Genomic DNA, 22,517 nt, shown 5'->3' with positions numbered 1-22,517 from the left:
TTAACCCATTCAATTTAATCCAACTCTATATTCCCAAATTCACAACCCTAACATGACGTCTATGAGATTTTCATCCAATTTAACCCCAAACCATGTTTAATCCAATGACTATGACATATAATCATTCTCACATAGTTATAGTAGCATTTTTTTCCCTATCAAAATCATCCCAAAACATCCAAAGCATCAAAATTGAACCAAAATTGGTTCGCGTTGCTTGATAGATGTTCATCACCGCCAGACAGTTCATCAGAAACCCAGAAACTGGGATTTTATGCTTGCGTCGCCTGGCGGCCAAGGTCATATCGCCAGGTGGTTCCTCTTTAGGAACCCAGAAATTTTGCAAAATTGTGTGTGTTGCTTGGCGGCTTTGAAGGCCCGCCATGCGGTTTTTGGAAAATTTCCAAAAACCTAGAATTACGAGTTTAACAGAGGAAAAATATGCATTTTTATACAAACACAATTGCAATATATCACAACCAATTAAAGTTACACGTTCAGCTCCCCTAACCTATTAATCCTTGCTCAATATAGAGGAATTAAGACTTCTCTTGTGCCACCAATAGTCCAACCTTGGCATTCTCCCGGTACACCTGATGCTCTTATCAATTTCCACACAAAACTCAACTTCAGACCCTCTTTTCCATTGTCAAAATCATTTTTCTCTACCCATTCACGTTTTCCTCTCTTTCTTCACCAAAAACTCTCTAATTAGAGTTTTAACTAAGCCTTAATGCTTGTTAATGATAGGGGAATTAGGTGTTAATGACCATTCAAGACCATTATTGGTTGTCTCCCAGCCCACTAAACTGCCTCCCTTGGCAACTAGGGTTTTTTGCCTTTTCATCTCCATGCCAAAGGAAATTTTGGCAAAAAGAAAGTTAAATGCGTTCTTAGTAAGGTTTGAACCCACAACTACTCAATTACAAAGTCAATGCACAACTAATTCAACCAATTCATGTTTCGTTATTATTCCTATAATTTTAGGATTACATTATCACTACTCAGTTCAAACATAATATTAAGATAATACATTTATTAAAATAGCATACATATGACTCGAACCCAAGTCCTTTCAACATAACTATGTACTCTTAACCCCTTGAGCTGATACTTTTCCACATCATAACAAACCACATTAAATGCCATAAAGGCTCCCACGACCCACATTTATTAAATAATGATTTATTTAATTATTTAAATTTCTCGGGTCTTACACTTTCTGCTCTCATTTCTCATATGTCCTCTTCTGTTTTTTAAAGATAAAAAAATACAATTCTTTCTTCATATGAGTTTAATAGTTAGTATTTTTCCATCTCATTAGTTTTTTTATTTTATTTTCCTTATGAATATAGAAAGAAAAGTTATGTATTATATGTTTTTTTATAACCATTTTTTGATTGTAATTTGATTATCATAGATTTTTTTTTTAGTAATTACGTCTCTCAATTTTCTATTAGATCTTAACAAATTATTTTTTAGTCTTAAACTCTTCTTTTTTTCAAACAACGTACATTCATGAGAATAAAATAATAGATTTTTTTAAGAGATAAAATGGAAGATACTAAGAAGGCATAAACAAGACAAATATACTTCTTCACATATTTTCAAACATGATACTAAGGATAAAATTGTTGAAATAAAGGAACCATTTCTTAAGATTCAAAGAAGTAGAGGGATGGAAATTCGGTTTAATTTTTTGGAATTTATTCTAAAAAACGTACTCAAATATGTGAATATCAAATGAAAGAGATGAAATTATAAAAGCTTATTTAAAATAGGTAAGTACAACTTCAAACCTATCATTTTTCTAAGGAGAAATATAGAAGGAGATTTCAATACTACATTATATAGACTTTTATTATATTAGTGACAATAATTAAATATACAAATTTTGAATATATTATGTTGGTCCCCTCAAGATATTTTGTTCAAGATCCATCACTAGTTATACATAATTTTCCTAGACAGACCTTGTGTACTCGTAGTTAAACTCAAGGTGAGTTTAACAAATAGGATGAAGTAGCTTTGTGTATTTGGTCTAAATTTCCCATGGCATCTTGCATCTACATCGCACATATTCCTTAAAATTTCTATTGCATGTAAACCCATTTTAAATTGCATTATGCAAGCCCATTTGTGCGCTAATTGTTGTCACGTCTAGACTTTTGTTGCCATCTATTTACATGCATATTTTCACCCAATTTATGGTGCACATGCATTCATATTCATTTTATAGTATTGCATCCTTCATGCATTCTCATTCATGTTGAGTTAGTTAAATCACCACAATGGCAACCATGACATTAGCACTAAAAACTATCATGTAACGATTTTAGTTGGTTCAAAGTAAGTTCTGAGTTTCAAAGTCAAGTGGCATGTTTTAATTGCTTTGCATGTCTGAATTTATTTTGTATGATTTTGGAGCATTATTCATGTTGTGTGCACATCTCTGAATTGATCATGTTGTCATAGGCTGGACTTTGATTTGTTTATCATCATGTCATATTAATGGAGGTCATCTTTGTATTCATAACCTTTTGCTAGGGTGGTTTGAATTTTGTTTGAATTTTGAATTTTCTAGGGTGGTTTGAATTTTGTCATTGCCAGTAGATCTTAAAAACTGAATCAAATTTGTTTGTGCTACTGTTTCCATATTTTTATATCTACTTAAATGATAGATTTTGCATTCTTTTGCATCATGACAATCTAGCATAAATTCATGAGTGTATGAATGTGGCTGAAATTGGTTTCTATTCAGATATGGGTTGCTTCCGTGGTCCAATACAACATTTAATTTATTTTGAAAATATGCACTCCATCATTCGATTCAACTAGATTCTTCTCCATTCCCTTTTAGCTTACCATTCCCATTAGGTATGCCCTGCACGGATGATAAAATTCATCATATTCATACTTTGACATATATGAGATATTCTTCAAATTTTAGCACATTAAAAAAATGACGTCGTTGTTTGGGATCGAATCCGGGTCGTCCGCGTGACAGGCGGAAAGACTTACCACTATATTACAACGACCTACTGAGTTTAACAAATAACCTGAGGTGGCTTTGTGTATTTGGTCTAGACAACAAATGTTTACATAGGAGTCAATTTATATACTTATTATAAGTAAGTCAAAATTCACAACGATAATACTTGTAATTAGTTTTTTATTAGTGAAACACTTTATTAGAGTTTCTAAAAGAGAACTACACATATCAAAATTTGGGGTGAACCAATGTAAAACATGTGGTATTATTGATCTTTTCTATAGTATATTGTATTACATTTTTGTTACCACATAGAAAGGCATTTTTTTTAAAAAAATGAGAATGTGATTAAACCATCACACAACCCATATAAATGATGAGAATCGCTGGCTCTAGAAGGAAGAAAGTAGAATAGAGTTTAACTTAAGTATAGCATTTTACGTTTGATGTGAGGCATCAGGCGGAAAATGTCACATTTTACATTTGGTCCCCAATTGACAAATGTAAATAATGTTGTGTTAATTATAAAAATGTCACTGCACATTTTTAAAGTTTGTTACTTTTAGGTCAAGCTTAAATTTAGAGACGTAAAAAGCTATTTTTGTGTTACTAGATGCTACAAGGATAGCCGTTGAGGCTTCCCAACCACACATGTCTTCCAATATCTAGAGTTTGGAAGACTTTATGGAGAACAACCCGATGGAGTTTGATGGGAGATGAGCCTAGATGGTACAAATTACTAGATAAAGGATTTAGAAAGGGTGTTTGATTGTAAGTAGTATCCGAATGAGGGTATATTGACCTATGTAGTGTAGATGTCAGAGGTTGAGCATTAGTGGCCCAAAATGAAGATGATGTTGGAGGAAATGGGGGAGCCCATCACATGGAATAGTTTTGAAGTTGAAGTTTTTTTAGGAGTACTTTCCCGATAGTTTTAAATATGCCAAAGAAGTGGAGTCCTTACAGTTGGTGCAAGGATTTATGAATGGAATTGAATATTCTAAAAAGTTTAAGCCTTTTCTCGCTTCTACACTTTTTCTATACAAGAGTTTGGGAGGTGTAGAAAGTTTGAAATGGATTGAAATAGGAGATAAAGGAGGAGGTAGCCCTTTTCCATTAAAGAACTTCCAACTCTAGATGAAAAAGCACGAGTGGTGGAAAGATTGAAGGCTATTGGAAAGAAATAAAGGCCTCAAGTGGGTGGATCATTACAGACCAAATTTAAGAATGAGGAGAGGAGAGAGCCATATTCTAGACCTCATTTCCATATGGCTAGAGCCACTTCCTAGTCACACTAGCAACAAAGGAGTGTGTAGTGTTTTGGATGTGGAGAAGTTCATTATAAAAGAGATTTCCACAAAAGTATAGAAAGTGCAACGTCTGTAATAAAGAAAGATGTTATAGTAGGGACTCCTCAAATCAAAGAGGATTAGTGTTTTAGAAAGAGCCGCAACAAACAAAAGGGTAGAAGGGGTTACGAACCCCAGGTAGTTGGGAAAGTCCATTTAGTGATAGGTGTTAAGGCCTTCAAAGGTAACTTGTTTCTTCGACATTATGTTATCTCTTGTAAAAATGACTTGGTTGAGTTGGTTGTGCACTTGAATTGATATTGTGTGGTGATGGGTTCAAACCTTGGCTTGAATAAAACTAACTTTCTTTTTGCTAAACATTATTTTTGGCAAGGATGTGAAGAGGCCTAGGAAAACCTAGGAGGCAGCCAAGGTGGGCTGTAAAAACACCTCCTAATGAGACTTGAAAGCTAATTAAAGCAAATTTTAATGCTAATTTTGTTTTTGAACCATAACCCATCATTAAGGGCTTGAGTAATTGACCAAGGGAGTGGAAGGAGAGTGTGAGAAGAAGGAGTTCGTGTGGAATGTGTAGGGGAGGGTTTCTGAGCATAAAATTGAACCTAAAGAGAGTAGGTGAGTCTGATTGGGTGGAGACAAGGGCTTGGAATCATAAAGGGGCTTTGAAAGGGCAATTGAGCAAGGAATATCCAGGTTATGAGAGTTCCTATTGCGTGATTTAATTATGTATCGTATGAAGATGTGTTTTGGGCCATGCTTTAATTGTGAAACCTTTAAATTCTTGTTTTGTTCGCGTTTTCTGGATTTTTCTAGAAACCGTCTGGCGGCACATGTGGTTGCACCCAGTTTTCTGGGTTTCAGATGATCTGCCTGGCGGCTGTAAGTGTCCCGCCAGGCGATGTATTCGCTGCTGCTGTTTTCTTGTTTTGGTTAGCTTGTCAATGGCGTGGTGATGTTTGATATGAATTGTTATGGCATGTGTATGTTTGGTCTAATGAGACGGATCCTTAATCATTCAATTAGTTGAATTGCATGGACTCTTGTATGAAATCGAGATTAAGGTTCACGTTGGAAAAAATTGGAAATAATTATGTTGAATCATGTCTATGATTAGTGTATTGTTCTATAGAATTAATATTAATATGAATACAGTATGAGTTCTGTCATATGCGAGCCTGTGAAACAATGTCACTGTGAAGAATGGGTACTGTGATTGAAGTGCTTGGGAAACAGGGTTGAACTGAAGTAAGTTCGGGCAGAACCCATTATTAGTAAGCATCGCCTGGCGGCCACCCAAATGCCGCTCAACAATACCGCAGTTTCACTGATGGTTTGGAGCTTTGTGTGTTGTCGTATTTTGGGTGTTATGCTGAATGAATTAGTATGTATGATAGGGCTTAGTGAGGAGTAGTGAGGTGAAGGGAACTCAGGCATATCATATTAAATGATTCATGTATAAGTATATCATGTACGGCGAGGTTTCGGATGATTGCCCTCTTCAGTGCACCTGATAGAGTTTTGGTAGTCTGGGAACAACTACAATCTTATGTTTGTTTTAGGGAGCTCCACTTGGTGTCACGGTGAAATGTTGTGGCAAAGTTATTCTCACGTGTGGACTATCAGGTGGTGGCTTGTAGTCAGAGGGGCGAGTAGACACTCGTGCAACAAAGATTGATCATTGATCTCACCTAAAGGGTATAGAAATGATAGACGTCTAATGCAAGTGTTGTAATGGAGAACTAAGGAAAAAGAGAAAAATACTAACCTGGGTTATAATATGGAGATGATGTATTTTATTATTATTATGATATATGTTTGATTTATTTAAATGAGCTCACCCTATCTCTGTGTGTGTGGCGATGATCATGTAACTCGTTACATGGGAGCAGATGTTGATGCAAGTGAGCATGTTGATGCATAGAGACGGAGTGGGGATCACTATGGGACAATTTACAAAATTTCATTATGGATTTTCTTTTATAACCTTTCTATTTTGGATGATTTGGTTTGTAATAACTTAATATTGCGGTTTTAATTACTACTTAAGCGACGTTTGAAGTTTTAATTTTCCCGCGTTTTGGGAAATTACGAGAATAAATGTGATGTTTTATAAATTTTATTTCTTATTTATTTTTAAGAAGTAATTTCCGGCTAGGACGTTACAATACACATTGTCGTCCTTATCTCCGTCCTTATTTAAATTATATATTCAAATACTCACAATCTATTAAGTAACATTATAGTATAATAAGTTAATTAATGTAATTGTCATGATTTTTTTTATCACCATCCAACATATATTGAAATTCAAAAAATGAAGATCTATGTTAAATTTCAATTATTATTAGTTTAATCTTTGTGTAATTTCTCCAAAATCAGACTACTAGGTCTTATTAGGTACTTCAATATATAAGATATACTTTTCTTTTCAAATCATTTCTTCCATTTTAAGACGATTCTTAAATTGACCATTCTAGTTACAAAAGTAGCACTTCTTATCCTTACATATTTTACCTTCATTACCCTTTAGCAGGGCCTTGCCCTCATCCTTTCTACTTGGCATGCTCTTAACTGACTCCATCACGAGTCATGAGATGAAAAAAATTGTCTTTCATTTTCTTTGATCTCCTTTCTTTTTAAATCAACTTGACTTTAATTTCCTAAAGGGGAGCCCATGATGTTGGAGGAAAGAAGGGAGCCCATGACATAGAATAGTTTTGAAGTTGAAGTTTTTTTAGGAGTACTTTCCCGATAGTATTAGATAAGCCAAAGAAGTGGAGTTCTTACAATTGGTACAAGTATCTATGAATCTAGTTGAAACTCTAAAAAGTTTAAGCCCTAGCTCGCTTCAACACTTTTTTCTATAAATGAGTTGTGGAGGTGTAGAAAGTTTGAAATGGATTGAAATAGGAGATCAAGGAGGTGGTAGTGTTTCTTTCCATTAGAGAGCTTCCAGCTCTGGAGGAAAAAGCACGAGTGATGGAAAGATTGAAGGCTAATGGAAGGATACAAAGGCCTCAAATGGGGAGGTTATTACGGTAAATAAATTTAAAAACAAATCAGATGAATAAAAGAGTAAAATAATATTTTAGAGAAACAATTTTTCATATGACAGTGTAAATCATACAAAGATAAAATGAAAAATGTAAAAAAATCGTATAGACAAATTGGTTTAAAAATAAAATAAATGGATAAAAAGGTAAAATAAATTCTATGCATATGTAATAGGAAAATAAATAAAATTGAAAAATAAAATAAATGAATAAAAAAATAAAATAACTTTCGTGCAAATGTAACAATAAAATAAATATAAATAAAAAAGAAATTAAGAATATCAAATGATTAAAAAACTAACATTTAGGACAATTGTAAAATAAATAAAATGGATAATAAAGTAAATTTTCTGGTACCTTGAATAAAATAGTAAAATAATATTTGAAAGAAACTAACTTTTCATCTGACGATGTAAATCATACAAAGATACAATTAAACATAAAAAAATAGTATAGACAAATTAGTTTAAAAATAAAATAAATGGATAAAAAGTAAAATAAATTTTATGTTGATAGGAAAATAAATATAAATAAATAAATTAAAAAAATAAATGAATAAAAAAGTAAAATAACTATGTGTCACGTGTGGGAACGTTGTGTGTAAGACCCGTAGAATTTAATTAATTAAATAAATAATTAATTAATAAATACGGGAGGGGTAATAATTATGACATTAAATTATGATTGGTATGACGTGGAAAAAGTACTAGCTCATGTGGTTGAGAGTCTTGGATTGTGTGAGAGGACTTGGATTTGAGTCCTATGCATGATACTTTTTGTGTTATTATTATTATTTCAATCTATGAAAGCATGTTCTGTTATGACATGATGCTTGAATTGTGATGGTTAACATGAAACATGATTGGTTGAAATGGTTATGCACTTGAGTGGTAACAAAGGGGTCATGGGTTCAAACCTTGGAAATGTTAAATGGAAATTATGCTTGTTTTTATTTTGCTAATGGTGACTTTAGAGGGAAATGGGAAAGGTTAACAGAGGCCATGGGAAGCAGTACGGCCAAGGGGGGGGGGGGGGGGGGCTGCATTCCCATTCATGATGAGAGATGGAGAGTTATTAAAAGGTAAATGAAATTAAATTCGTTTTAATATTTTAAGTAACCTAAAGTACTAGTTTAAAAGGAAAAAGTTGGGGGGGGGGGGCTGCATTCCCATTCATGATGAGAGATGGAGAGTTATTAAAAGGTAAATGAAATTAAATTCGTTTTAATATTTTAAGTAACCTAAAGTACTAGTTTAAAAGGAAAAAGTTGGAGTTTAGGCAAGGTTTTGGCAAGCTGGAATAGTAACCTAAATTAGAGCACGAAAATCTGAGAGAGTGTGAGAGGTTTTGGGTGAATTTACGTGGCTGAATAGGGAGGAAGCAAGGAAGGTGGGTGATCAAGGGGGATCCTACAAATTGTCAAGCTTAAGCGAAGGAGAACCAGGTTAGGGGAGCTTTCTACGTTAATTTTGATTGTTTGGTCTGAATTGTATGAAATACTATGTAATTTAAGCATGTGCTGTGACTGGATCATGATTTCGTTGAATTCTGGAAATTTTCCAGAAACCGCCTGGCGGGCTATACATAGCCGCCAGGCGGCTCATCCATTTGTGTGCATTTCGCTGTGTTTTGAGTTGCAGCGCCTGGCGGTGAATCCCTGTGCCGCCAGGCGACTCATAGTCTGGGCCATTCTGGGTGTTTTGGGATGAACCGCCTGGCGGGATTGGTTATGATCGCCAGGCGGCGCGGGTGGAATACTCGTTTTAAGCTTTTCTTGAGTGTTTGGCGTGAATTGTTCGGAAGGAAATTAAGGGGTGAGTCTTATGAGTGGATCTGGTGTGGAAGTGTTTTGGTTTCGAGTGAAATTGACATGGAAAATTAATGGAACAGTGACCAAGCATTTAGGGTTGAACAATTGGGGTTTGATGTTGTGAGTGTGGTCAGTGATTGAAATGCTGGAATAATTTTAATAGGTGTGGGTGTAGGTTGCGAGGAACACGATATATAAGGGAGATGGCGCGAGATATGATGGAGATTAATCGGGAATGAAAAGCAAGGGAGAGTTAGACTGCGAAGGCGTGGGAATTCTGGAAATTTTACCAGAATTCTGATGCACCACCTGGCGGCACGAGACTAGCCGCCAGGCGCCAGTACAGTGACGTGGACGCTTGTGGTTATTCTGGTCTAGGAGGGTATTTTTAGGATAATTGGTGTTTGGTCTCTTGGTAAATTGGAGTATAGAGATTTCATTACGGTAATGATAATTTCCCTCTTTCTATACAAGCGAACTTGAGAAGTGTATAAATTGGTTGACATACTGGTAATAGGAAGCTTGGGGAGTATGTTAGGTAACGGGATATTCTAGTACTGTTAGAGTTTTAATAGCCTGCGTGTCAGTATGGAATTGGGGAAAATAAGAATGACACCTAATTATGGGTGAGTTTCTTGGCCTGTAGTAGAGCGGGAGAGTGGTACAGTTTCGTCTAAGTGAACAATAACATGCACTGAATTAGGAGTATAACGGATTAAGGATGGGTGTGAGGGCAAGATGCGAAGGGTAATTGACCAAAACCAATACTGCATAAGTACTGATACGGCGCCTGGCGACAGAATTAGGTCCGCCAGGTGGTAGAGAGGCAACAGTGGGGTTCTGGTGCAGGAGGCGCCTGGCGGCAAGGGGGTTCCGCCAGGCGATGGCGAAGAAATTCGTGGTCTCTGGAACAGCGTCCGCCTGGCGGTGGAAACGGTTCCGCCAGGCGGTAGTTGCAGAATTTGTGATTTATGGGGCGCTTGGCGCCTAGCGGTACGTGTCCCCCGCCAGGCGGTCTGGAAGCTGTGGCGCCTAGCAGTACGTGTCCCCCGCTAGGCGATTTAGCTGCTGTAAGCCCTAGTTGTTGGACTTCGCAGGGTGTTCTACAAGGCTTCTGGTAGTGCTTTAGAGGTGAGGTTGCTGGAGTTCCTTGAGTTGTGGCTCGGAACGTATCCCTTGAGTTGTGGCTCGGGATAGGGGTTAAGCACGTGGTATTCCTTGAGTTGTGGCTCGGAATAGCATCTCTTAAGTTGTGGCTCGGGATGGCAGATGAACACGAGAAACCCTTGAGTTGTGGCTCGGGTTGGCGAGTGTTGCCGGTATGAGTGTGCTGGTTGTGGCCAGTACGGATGGGTCCAGATAGATTGCCCTCCTCAGTTGTTGGCTGACGAGTTTGGTAGTCTTAGGACGATACGGGCTTTGTTCGTATATGGGAACTCTACCTGGCGTTGCGGTGTATGATCCCTAGCATGTTTTCCCGCACGTGCTCTATCGGTTGTGGCCGATAGGTATGGCAGCAAGTCACCTTGAAGTAATCAGCAGTCGAAGTAGAACACGAATAAACGTATTGGAGATCGAATTGAGGGAATAAAAATATAGGGCAATGTGGAAAGTTAATTTAAGTGATGTTATGTGTATGTATACTGATTTATATATATATATATATATATATATATATATATATATATATATATATATATATATATGTTTATAGCTTTGTATATATATGTGTTTTATCTGCTAAGCTCACCCTATCTGCGTGTGTGTGGAGATGATCGTGTACGCGGTACACGGGAGCAGATGTTGGTGATGCAGGTGGCTCTGGTGCAGCTTAGTCGCGGAGAGGGGATTGATTTGGGGAAACTTTTACTTGCATTACTTTGTTTTAGAAACATTTGTAAACCCGGATGGGTGACTTAATAATATTGTGGTTTTAATTATGTAATGGACGTTCTAAATTTTTATCCGCTCAATTAATAAAGCTTTAAATTTTCCCGCGTTTTGGGAAAATGAGGTATTATTAAACGTGCTGTCTTATTTATTCCATTTATTTATTATAAATTAGTAATATCCTGACGGGATGTTACATTGTGTCATGTGACAGTGACGTTGTGTCATGTGGCAGTGACGTTGTGTCATGTGGCAGAGATAGTGTGATGTGGCAGTGGTAGTGCCACATGTTACTATATTGGATGTGAAAAGTCTCAATGTAATCCCTTTATTTGTTATTTTGTCTCAATTTAGTCCGAATCTTTTCAAAACTGAATCAATTTCATCCTTACACAAATTTTAATTTTTATATAAGTTTTACAATGGTATTTTTATTATAATTGATATTTTTAACAAAATTAAGTTTATTTCAATGTATATTTTTTAGTGAATTTTATTTAAATTTTGTTTTAAATATTTATATATCTATAATTTATAGATAAATGTTAGAGTTGCTTTAAAAATAAAAAATTTATAAATTCAAATATAAAATTTTAAAAAAATTTTATAACAATTTAAAATAAATATATTTATTTAAATTTTTACAATTCAATTTACAAAGTTGTTATTTTTAATTCAACTCTAACATTTTTCTATAAATTATTGATATATAAATATTTGAAACAATATTTAAATAAAGTTCAAAGTAAAATAAAAATTTAATCTTGTTATAAATATCATTGTTACTGTTCCTGCGGAAACAATAACAGATTATCAGGGAGCACAAATCAAATCTTACTCAATCTTTGACTCTTTAGCATGGATACTTCTCTACTCCTCGGCTTGGTATGTCTTATTGTATTATAGACAGACTAAACATTTTGGGGTTACTTACGAAAAAGACACTCTGACGATCAAGTCAGTAAAAGCTCTCAAAAGTCAAATCACATATTAGGGGAATTAATGAATTGTGTACCTTTAATTGTTGGGGTCACCTATATTTATAGAGTATTAATCACAATTTACCTTATTCGTGGGCTAGGCCTTCTTTGTTGGGCTTAATGGGTCTTTTATGGGTCTATATGGGCTTGACTAAGGTCCAGTACCAGACATTTGACTTGATCTTGGAAGTTTAACCATTATTTCTTTAGTTAAGAGTAGTCAGCCTTTTGCTCGTATGTTGCCTTGGTCGCTATGTATGCATAATCTTTTTGTATAGTTAACCAATTGTTCTTTTTTATATGAAGACTATAAGTTGGCGGTTGGGACGAGTGATTAATCATATCGGTCCCAACCGCCCATTATAATATAGTTACATTTATATAAAGGTAAGGTTAAATCATTCATGAGGTCCCTCTCTTTGTAATGAAATTAAAAAAAATCTTAAAAAAATAAAAATAAAAAATAAAAAAAATACATGTTGACCTCTGAAATATTCATTACAGAAATGGGAACCTCCAGAATGATTGGGACCAAATTCATTATAAAAATGGAAACCTCTTGTATAGGGATGAAATTGATTCAATTTTAAAAAAATTGGGACCAAATTGAAACAAAATAACAAATACATAAACTACAATGAAACTTTTCACATCCAATAGTAACACGTGGCACTGGCACTGGCACATCACACTGTCTTTGTCACGTGGCAAAACGTCAGGTTGACACGTGACAATTTTTATTTTTTTAAATTATAAAAAGAAAATTAAAAAAATAAAAAAAAATCACGTGCTAACACGTGGCACATGGTTAATACCGTTAGTGTACTACCAACAAAAATGACCTAATTGCAACGAAATTTCCAAAATAGGAACCCAATTCAGTCAAATAAAAAGAAGGGTACCTACTTGAAATTTCGTTACAAAAATGGGAACCTCTTAAATGATTTAACCTAGTTATAAATATAATTATAGATATATAGTTATAGATTAGTGAAAACACATGCGCATATTTTGCTTTTCTAATTTTAAAAATAAATAAAAATAAATTTTAAATTTTATTATAATTTGTTTTATTTTGAAGATTTTTTATTAAAGATACTTATTTTAATTTAAAAATGATTAATTTTAAAAAAGATTAAATGAATGAAACGTGTATAAATCTAATAAAGGGTTACTCATAAGGTAAAAATGGTAAAATAATTATTTTAATTTAAAAGATGGTTATTTATTTAAGAGTAAAGTTGAAAGTAAAGATGTGGATACTAAAATAAAATATCTTTTATGTATCGGTATATATTATTATTATTATTATAATAGATTTTTAGAATAATAGTTAAAAATAAATTATTTATAAAATAATTATTAATAACAAAACTAAAAAAAATGCGAATAAAAAAATTTACTCTTTATATATAATTTTATATTTATATATAATTATAGATTATTATTATTATTTACGTATAAACTAAAAAGTAGGGAAACAAAGGGCGAGATCGCGTGTTGGTATTAGTTATAACTTGGAAAGAAAAATTCTCCTCTGTGAGCGTACACTGTTGGCGTGCACCTCCAAGCAGGAGATCCGAGCACACAACGAAACGCGCAACCAAACCGTTAGTTTCAGAGCCGAACAAAGGGAACCACCAACAAGGCAAACACAAGCCCACACTTCTTCTGCTAATAACCCCACCAAGACAAACACAAACAGAAAGAGAGAAAGAGAAAGAGAAAGAGAAAGAGTTTCACCATAACGCAGAGAACTCCAACTTTTGATCACACGCAGAGATGGACAGTGATTCTGTGGGAAGCCAAGAGTACTCTCTACTCAAGGATTTAAGACTCCAAATTGAACCAAAGGACGGAACTTTCTCTCTCTGCTTTTGGCTTTATTTCACCACTTCCTCTACATTCCCCTCTACCATTATTCAGCAGGTCTTTCACATTGTTGTTGCTTTTCCCTTCTTTCTGGGTTTTCTGTGTTAGTGGGGCATTCAGGTTTTTCTCAATCTTCTTCATCAACAGTTTTTCGCGATACTGTTCTTTGGAATTTCTAATCGTAATATGGTGTGCTTGGACATTCTGTTTTCCTTGTTCTGTATAATTGGGATAGTCTCGTTTCAGAAAGTTGTGAGTTTTCAAGCTGGTTCTATGTTTTCACTGCTCATTAAATTTGTTTTGGTTTTGATAACTGCTGGACTACTTGAACGTGTGTTTCTCGTGGCTCAAGTTGGTGGTTTAGGCTTTAAGGGGTTCTCATTTGTGCTCTCAAGTCTGAAGTTTGCTAAACCTTTTGCGTTCATTCAAAGTTGGAGTTTTGATAGGATTTACCCAGTTTTTTGCAGAATGTTTTGTTGGTTTACTTCATACTCAAAATCCTAATTAGTAAATTAGAGATTTAGAATTTAGACTATTCGATTATATATTGCTATATATATGATGCTCACATTATACTAGTAATGCCTGCTTGCTATAGGGTTGGGTGAAACTGATTTTGATAGAATTTATTCTGAACTGTTTGTTGAATGAAATTAGAACCGGTCTCATTTTAGTCATAAATTTACATCAGACCATGTGTCTCCTTAGAAAGCGTGAGAATTTATTTTCCATTGCGAAAATGAATAGGGCCTGGAATGGTGAAACCCTCCAATCCTCCATTTGACGCTATGCCATCTCTCAAGTGCAAGGTTAAATGTTTTGATATTTGATCATACAACTTTAACTGTTTAGCATTTAGTTTTGCTTAGTGATATTCCAAGCGATAGGTTTTTCTGTTTAGTATGTTGTCTGCTGTCTTGATACTTAAGGTTGAAAATTTTCACATGCCAATTACTACGGGCAGTAATTTTTTGACATTTTCATAGCTTTTGGGGAATAAAACTCAATTTTTTTAATCATTGAATGGACAGAAATATAAATCAATTTGCTTTGCAGGTTTACTCTGATATCTCTGAAAGTGCTCCTTTTCTTGTTATTGATGATAACAAGAGAATCCATTTGTTACCAGTTGTGCTCTTACACGAAGAAGCTCCTGATACCGGCAATATAAATTCCTGGGCAGAAGTTCCACATGCAACTGTTGATTTTAAGTTTCCTTTGGAAAAATGGGTTCATGTTGGATGTCAGGTATCTTATATAATTATTTGAGAATTACCTTTCGTAAACTACTTTAATGTTTCTTTGTTAATTGTTTTCACTTGACTGAGATGCCATCCTACTACGCTCCTAAAAATGACTTATTTTACCATAAGGCACTGACCCTAATGTGTGTACTCTTCAATCATCGATATTTTATTTTTGCTTTCTGGAATATATAAACTTGGGTATATAATTGAATGAAACAGAAAAGTAAAATCCTTCTAGTAAGATTTTGCATTCCATGAAAGAACTTCTGACAAACAATGGAGCACTTTTCGTTCTGCTACTAGTAGAGCCCATTCCTATCCCTTCCTTTATACTTTTGAACTTTATCTAATTGGAATATCAAATGGCTACCTTCTTGTGCAGGTTTGTCCAGATTATATCCAGCTTCAGATTAATGGAGAGATTGTAGGAGAAAAGTCGTTGTGTTCTTTATTAAATGAAAAATCTGGTTCAAGTGATTTGAAGAAACTGACGTTGGCAAATGTTGGTGGAGATGGAAATAGTGTACAGGGTTATGTGCACAATTTTGAAATATTTCCTAGTATTTCTTCTGTTAAGGATTACCATTTAAAGGTGATTCCATGCTCATATTTTTTAAAGTACATGGTAGATTAACATTTTCTTGTGCATCTTTGTTTATAAGAATCAGCGAAAGCCTTATTAGTTTCTTTGTTGACATTTGACAACTCTGTATCACTTAATGCCAGGACCCTCCTCTGAAGTTATCAATTGATGAATCCTCAGTCTCTGAGATTGAAGAAGAAAGTGATGGTGTTTGGGCTGTTGTTGGTGGCAAGGTAAGAAAGATATTTTATAAAAGATACCCTGTTAATCTTATTTTATACGTCCATCTTTATTGTCATAAATCATAAAGAGAAAAGTCCAGGCTAATCCCTGCATTTTCTGTTGGAGTTTAATTTTGGATATATATGATATGAGGCAATTTATGTATAACATTTTTAATGTTCTTGTAAACCAATCATGTATATGGAAGTTTGCTAGTGTTAATAGTTAAGTCAAACTTTTCTGTTACCATGAAAATAAATATGAACAAATAAAATAGATGATAGAGAGGTGAAACAACTGCTATGTTTCTAGTATTTGCAGACATATATTATTTCTACTTCTGAAAATGTGACTATTAATGTTCACCTTTTCTTTCCAATGCTCTTACTTTTGGGAAATGCACAAATTATTTCCAGTGTTAAAGTTTCCTATAAGTTAAAAATTTAATCTCAAATTCATTTGCATAATTTGTCACAGGCATCTTGTCGTAGGAACTTCTCTATGGATGTTGTTCTATCAGATGCTTTCGGACAGCCTGTAGATAAGGAGAACGAGGTTTGTAATCCTGGCTTTTATTCTGGGCAAGGTAATGGTCTCTGGAAAGAAAAAGGAGCTTGGATTTGCAATATTCACATTCTCATTGTTGATTGTAAGCAGGTTTTTGCTTCACTTTTGTATGCCGATACTAGAGTTCCAGTGGAGAATACAACTGATGATGAAGCACCCCTTTTAGCTAGTTATGATGGAATTGAATTTTCTTCTCATGAAAGACCAAGTAAACTTTTGCTGGGTCGTGCCTCGTTTAAGCTCAAAATATCTCAGGTGAAGATGCCAACAACGAATGTTTGCTTATGCCATCTCCTCGAATTTATCATTTTTCTGCTGCTACTTGATAACTCCTTCCAAATTTTTAGTTGGAAGGTACCAAAATGGCCTATGTTATGAGCCATGCACAACAATTCATGTTTTTATATCATTACCATAATTATGATGACCAGACATAGGCAGTAGATTCATTCAGAAAATATAAAAAATCCTAAAGAACATAATATGGAAGCATCACCATATTGAAAAATTTTATCAAATGGGTGGGCATTGCAAATAGGTGTAACGGATTTTGGACAACACCATTAGGAGTTAGTGAGAGAAGATGATAGAATGAGGCTCTTGGTTAGCCAAAATAGCAGAGGCATCCTTTTGATAAGATAACAAGATATAAGAACAACATCCTCCCCAAAACTTAAAGGGAAATGGCGATGAAAAAGGGTCTGAATTATTTCAATCTAATGTCTGTCTGTTTTTGTGCTTAACAACCCAATTTTATTGATGGTGTGGGCACGAAAGGTTTGATGGAGAACTTCCTTTGGTGCCATACATTCCCAAAATTAGTGAGACAAATACTTGCATGCATTATCACTGCAAGGAAAGTGTATAGGATACCAAAGTGTATAGACCTATTTTTCATTAAATATACCCACGTACATAATGAAAAATCACCAATAAAGGTTTCAAAATACATAAAACTAGAATGTAGTGCTCAGATATTTGAATATACAAAGGAAAATGGAGATGTCATTCTTTTATTAGCTCAATTATGCTTTCCTAATTGACATGATCCATAATGTAAGATTGACAACTTGGATACATTTGGTACTAATAGCTAAAGCTTGGGCTAACCATGATGTCCTAACTCGCATTTATAGGCAGCATCAATCATTTGTCCCATAGTTTGTTCCTACAAGATAACAACTTTTAGTAAAGATACCAGAGACATATAAGGCAAATTCAACCCTCAAGGAGGGAAGAGGATGGTGGTGTCAATGCCATGTGATTTCATCGGGTAACTATTAGCAAATGTGATAGCCATTAAATAACCAATATAGGGGGAATAAAATAGTTAGTGGGAGATACTAGCTATAGATTTACTAGTATGTGCAACCAGAGCAATAGATTGGGGTTTTGGCAACTCTTAGTTCACTTTTTAAAATTCTCATAATTAGCATGGGTGACATGAGGATGATCAATGTTTCAGGAGGTATTTGTCACTATTTCTTTGGCCAAGGGGTGTTTACTGTGCAACCATGTTATCAGAAAATGACCGTGGCAAAAAATGGTAGTGAAATCTTCACCAGTCAGCACAACATGGTCGTGGTGATTATGGCAGCGCATCACGGACTCTTTGAAGACCATGAAATAGTGTTTTGGAATGGACATGGTGGAAATCACTCCGCTACCCCGTGCCAAGTTGTCAGAAAGAAGATGAAGTCTCTAGCCTGCCTGACTTGAGCTAAGACTAATGCAACTGTAATTTCATTGTTTGTAAAGCTGGTCTAGGTCCTTATACCAAACCCAATACTAATAGTTTTATTTTCTGAAAAAAGGTTGGATTGTACTACCCGACCCAAACCTAACTTGTACTTAAGAAAACCTAAGGTACCAACAACAACCCCAAAAGAACTATAGTTTCATTCAACAACCACAATAGCTCAATAAGCCATTGGTGGCGTGCATGTGACTTGTGTTGCAACTCTTTTTCCTCTGTTGTTCTCCATCACCACCCTTAAAGATTTTGTTAAGACATTCCCATGTTCATCATTGGATGTGTGGACTTGGTGACCAAAAACATGGGCAGACCTTGAAGTAATTATAATATGATGATATAAAAGTATTATAATTATCCATATCACTGTTACTCTTTGGACGTTCTGGAACTTGTACATGGTGTGATGCTCTACTTAGAACCAAGGACCATAATATGTTAATTTTATTGATATGGGGTTGTCTTTGTATTTATCGGAAATTTTAGTATAATAGCATATAAGCATGTTTCATTTCAAATTTATAGTGCAGTATGCTTGAATTAACTCTGCTCTCTGTCTGATATTTATGCACTTGAAATTTCAATCCAATATTCCTTGGCACCGTGTAACTATTCTCCTGTCTGCCAGCTTTCATCCAAGTGTGATAATAGGTTCTTCCTCATCAGATTTTGTGTTCCGAAATTAGGGAATTATCCTTTTCTTGAGACATACTCCCATCCAATTCGATGCATATCCAGAAGCCGTAACACAAGATTGTCCACTCTGGTATGGAAAAGGTCAACTGTTCTTAATTTCTCTAGTGTATCTCAATCTTCAGCTTTGGATGATGGGTCCTTGGAACTTCAGCATTCAGGTCATGAAGCACAAGCCAATCCACTAGTGAAGCGGTTTAGAATTGGTCAAGACAAAACACCTGTGTCAGTGAAGACTGACCCCACCTTTGAGCAACCTGATGAAGAATGTAACTCTCATGTCCAGAATGCTACCCAGGTGATTACATACATGATTTATTTTTCAATCTTGTTGTATACATGGATGATCTACCTAGTTGGTTTACTACTGACAGCAGGCTGATTTTTATCATCATTGACAAAATTAGTTTCAGTTTACATGTTTGGACTTCTTAGATTTGTTATTTTAATTTTCTCCATTATCTTGCCTCATGCAAATACCAAAGTATTTGAAAGCACATCAGACCTGCTATGATTTAATTAAGAGAATCAAAGAGTTATAGCTTTGAGCAATGGGTCTAATTCCTTTATTGTATCAAGTAGTTGTCTATCTTTAACGCTTAAAAGTTAAGGAAATGGCCTTGGAATGGTTTTCATTTATGTTCAACATTGAATAGTTCTCTCTAAGGCCAATCTGATATTGTCAGCTAGTCGATGTTCTAGTCTACTTCAGATTCTATTGATACTGATCTAACCTACACTAAAGTGTAGACAAGGCCAATTTGTCAACCTTTACTTGCAGATGCTTCCTTAAATTATTTTCTTAGATATTCTTAAGTAGGTTCTCTTTGCTCTCATTTTCTCGTAACTAACACTGCAAACTTATTGTCACTAGGTTGAAAATGAATTTCCAAGAAGCTTCGATGGAAGGCCGGCTAACTTCAATGAAGCATATGATTCTCCATCTGATTCAGAGAGTATCGGGGAGGGAAATTCACCTTTAAATAGTATGGCAAGTAAAAGATATCCAATATCTGATATGACCATTTTCAAATACTGCCTTGCGAGCTTGGCTGAGAAATCTCTCATACTTAAGGAAATTACAACCTCTGCTCCTGACAAAGAAATTTTAGAATTGGCGAATCATGTGTCACACTATTCAGGATGTTCGCATCATGGGTGAGTGATTTTTGTAGAAGCAATTATGTAACTGCCCTAGCGCCCCCATGAAGGATGGTAAATGGGTGTGATTGCATGTAAATAGAAAAATTGTACCAAGAATCTAAGATATTTATGGATAATTATTTTTCAAATTTTATATCTTTATGAATTCTTAGCTTAAGCTGTTTTGTCCTTGTCAGTTTCAAACATAGTACTCGCTTCTGGTATTCATATTTTCATGTGTACTGAGCAACTATTTTAATGCTAAGGTTTATGAATAACTTTATTATGAGTGGAGGTAACTCTGTGTATGAGTTAAATTTTGGGATTGAGTTAGACTTAAACCAACAGTCCAAGACGAGATACCATACAACCCATGGAAAGAGCCCTTTCGGCTTTAAGTGTAGACAGCAGACCCTCTTTTATATGTATGAGTTGGAGAGAGACAGCAAGGATCAAACTCCACTTGTTAATTAGAGTCTGTTGAATACCAAGTCATTGATAAACTATCCTAAGAGCTTAACCAGGCAAAGGCTCATGAATGGCTTTGTTACATTCTCAAACAATAGTTATAACATCTATAAAACTTGACATCTGGAACTATTGCTTGGTTTCATTTGATTAAAAGATTTGGCACAATAAACTCCAAATGCAAGTTCAATATTCTGGCAAATACATTTTATTCTTGTTCCCAGATTGTATCCTAATTATTCGATTCTCAAATGTGTTTACTTTCTTAAAGGTTTTTTTGAGTATAATTTATTTCTATATCAGAACGTTTTCTCCTTTTTAACTACTGGCTCTGATTCTATATCAGAAACCAAATATTAATTGCCAAGAGATTGATAAGCCATGGAAGAAATCTCTGGAAGGAGATGTCTCTAAACAATCACCACATTCCTTGGGAGAATGGAGTGTATGATATTCAAAAGCATTTCAAGATGATTGCTTGTTGCGGTTCAAGGTCTCTGTCACCTCAGGTTTGTATCTTTTACTTCTTGAAGGAAAGTTGCTGTTATGTTTTATAGAAGTTACTAAATGTTGTCTTGATGAGCTTAATTTCATGTGGTAAAGCATGGCTTTTCCTTTCAGGACTAAGTATCCCCATTGAAGCCTATTATTCTATCATTAATAGAAATATAAGCAAATAATAGTAAATAGAAAGAAAAAATATATATATATATATATATTTTAGCGGTCTGAGTTTTGAAAAGTACCAAAACCATAGAAAAATTGCATGCGAAATATCATAATTTTTGCATTTACTGCAGGATCTAAATCTTCTGAGAAAGATCGCTGGATCTCAAGAGTACCTAACACAAGAGAACTTCGAGAAGTTATGGTGTTGGTTGTACCCTGTGGCAATTACAATATCAAGGGAGTGGATAAATCCTATCTGGAAATCCACATCACCTAAATGGATCGAAGGGTTTATAACCAAGGAGGAAGCTGAAGCTTCACTACAAGGTCCCACAGGATTTCAAGAACCTGGTACCTTTGTACTCCGGTTTCCTACCTCACGAAGCTGGCCACACCCAGATGCTGGTAGCTTAGTTGTAACCTATGTTGGCAATGACTACAAACTGCACCACAGGCTACTTTCTTTGCACCAGGCTTATGGGTAAGTTTAATTTATTTCTTCTTCATAAAATGGAAGTCTCACATCGACCAATGATAAGGTCAATTTAGAATATATAAGTTAGTACAAACCTCGCCTTATAAACCGATTTTATTAGGTTGAATTAGACTTAAAATTCACTTCTTACTGGAATAGATTGTTGTTCTTTATTTACTGATCAAAGGAACTAGTCTCTTTCTCATAGTTAGCTTTCATAACAGACACAAACACTTTTCATAAATGCTATCCTTTAACTAAAACATCAATCAAATTTCTTGTAGATCTTATAACAATGGCGATAAAAGAGTTGACGTGAAACCGCTTCAAGATATGCTATTGGCAGAACCTGAGCTGTCTCAATTGGGAAGGTAATTACATAAAGCATTTTCTTAGCTTTTCTTATACACTGAATGCTTAACAAATCTCAAACATTTACTGTATTTGTTTCATCTGCTAATCTTCAGGATAATAAGAAGTCATTAGGCAAATTGTTGCAGAATGTGCCCAACATTCCTGTTAAAGTTGCTTTCAAGGTTGGTTGTCTTTTTGCTAGAAAGACTCAGAAAAGTAGATGGGAGTGGTGACCTGTGTGAACTATGGTAGTATATTCTACAGTTTACTTGTATATTATGAAAAATTAAGATTTTAGGCCTATTATTGTAAACATTAGTGGCTGATCATCTTTATATAAAAGTTGTCGCCACTTATTTGTATTCAATACCAATCAAAGCATCTCTTCTTATGTTGTTAAGTTGGCTTCGATAGGTATTCCTACCCATTGGTTTCG

The 22,517-nt window shown here is 34.9% G+C and overlaps 1 protein-coding gene across 3 annotated transcripts; it reads left to right on the top strand.

Moving 5' to 3' along the window:
• The first annotated feature begins 13,583 nt into the window (after positions 1–13,583).
• LOC114170042 (SH2 domain-containing protein A-like) lies at positions 13,584–22,481 on the top strand. 3 transcript variants are annotated; one of them, XM_028055512.2, is made up of 13 exons: positions 13,587–13,964; positions 14,964–15,155; positions 15,537–15,746; positions 15,881–15,970; positions 16,437–16,514; positions 16,617–16,781; positions 18,908–19,045; positions 19,127–19,270; positions 19,847–20,130; positions 20,930–21,092; positions 21,384–21,733; positions 22,012–22,098; positions 22,195–22,481. In XM_028055512.2, the coding sequence occupies exons 1-13, from the start codon at positions 13,818–13,820 to the stop codon at positions 22,211–22,213; spliced, it is 2,067 nt and encodes a 688-aa protein (XP_027911313.1). In that variant the 5' UTR covers positions 13,587–13,817; the 3' UTR covers positions 22,214–22,481. The 3 variants fall into 3 exon arrangements, with proteins under 3 accessions (XP_027911311.1, XP_027911314.1, XP_027911313.1); XM_028055510.2 differs by having other exon boundaries at positions 13,584–13,964; positions 18,908–19,270; XM_028055513.2 differs by having other exon boundaries at positions 13,584–14,716; positions 18,908–19,270.
• Positions 22,482–22,517: the final 36 nt, after the last annotated feature.

The sequence above is a fragment of the Vigna unguiculata genome, chromosome 11 (genome assembly GCF_037176805.1).
Source record: "Vigna unguiculata cultivar grain cowpea cultivar isolate G323 ecotype 2 chromosome 11, ASM3717680v1, whole genome shotgun sequence".
NCBI lineage: Eukaryota > Viridiplantae > Streptophyta > Magnoliopsida > Fabales > Fabaceae > Vigna > Vigna unguiculata.
The sequence above is the reverse complement of the archived record's forward strand: the minus strand, read 5'-3'. Positions and strand labels throughout refer to the sequence as shown.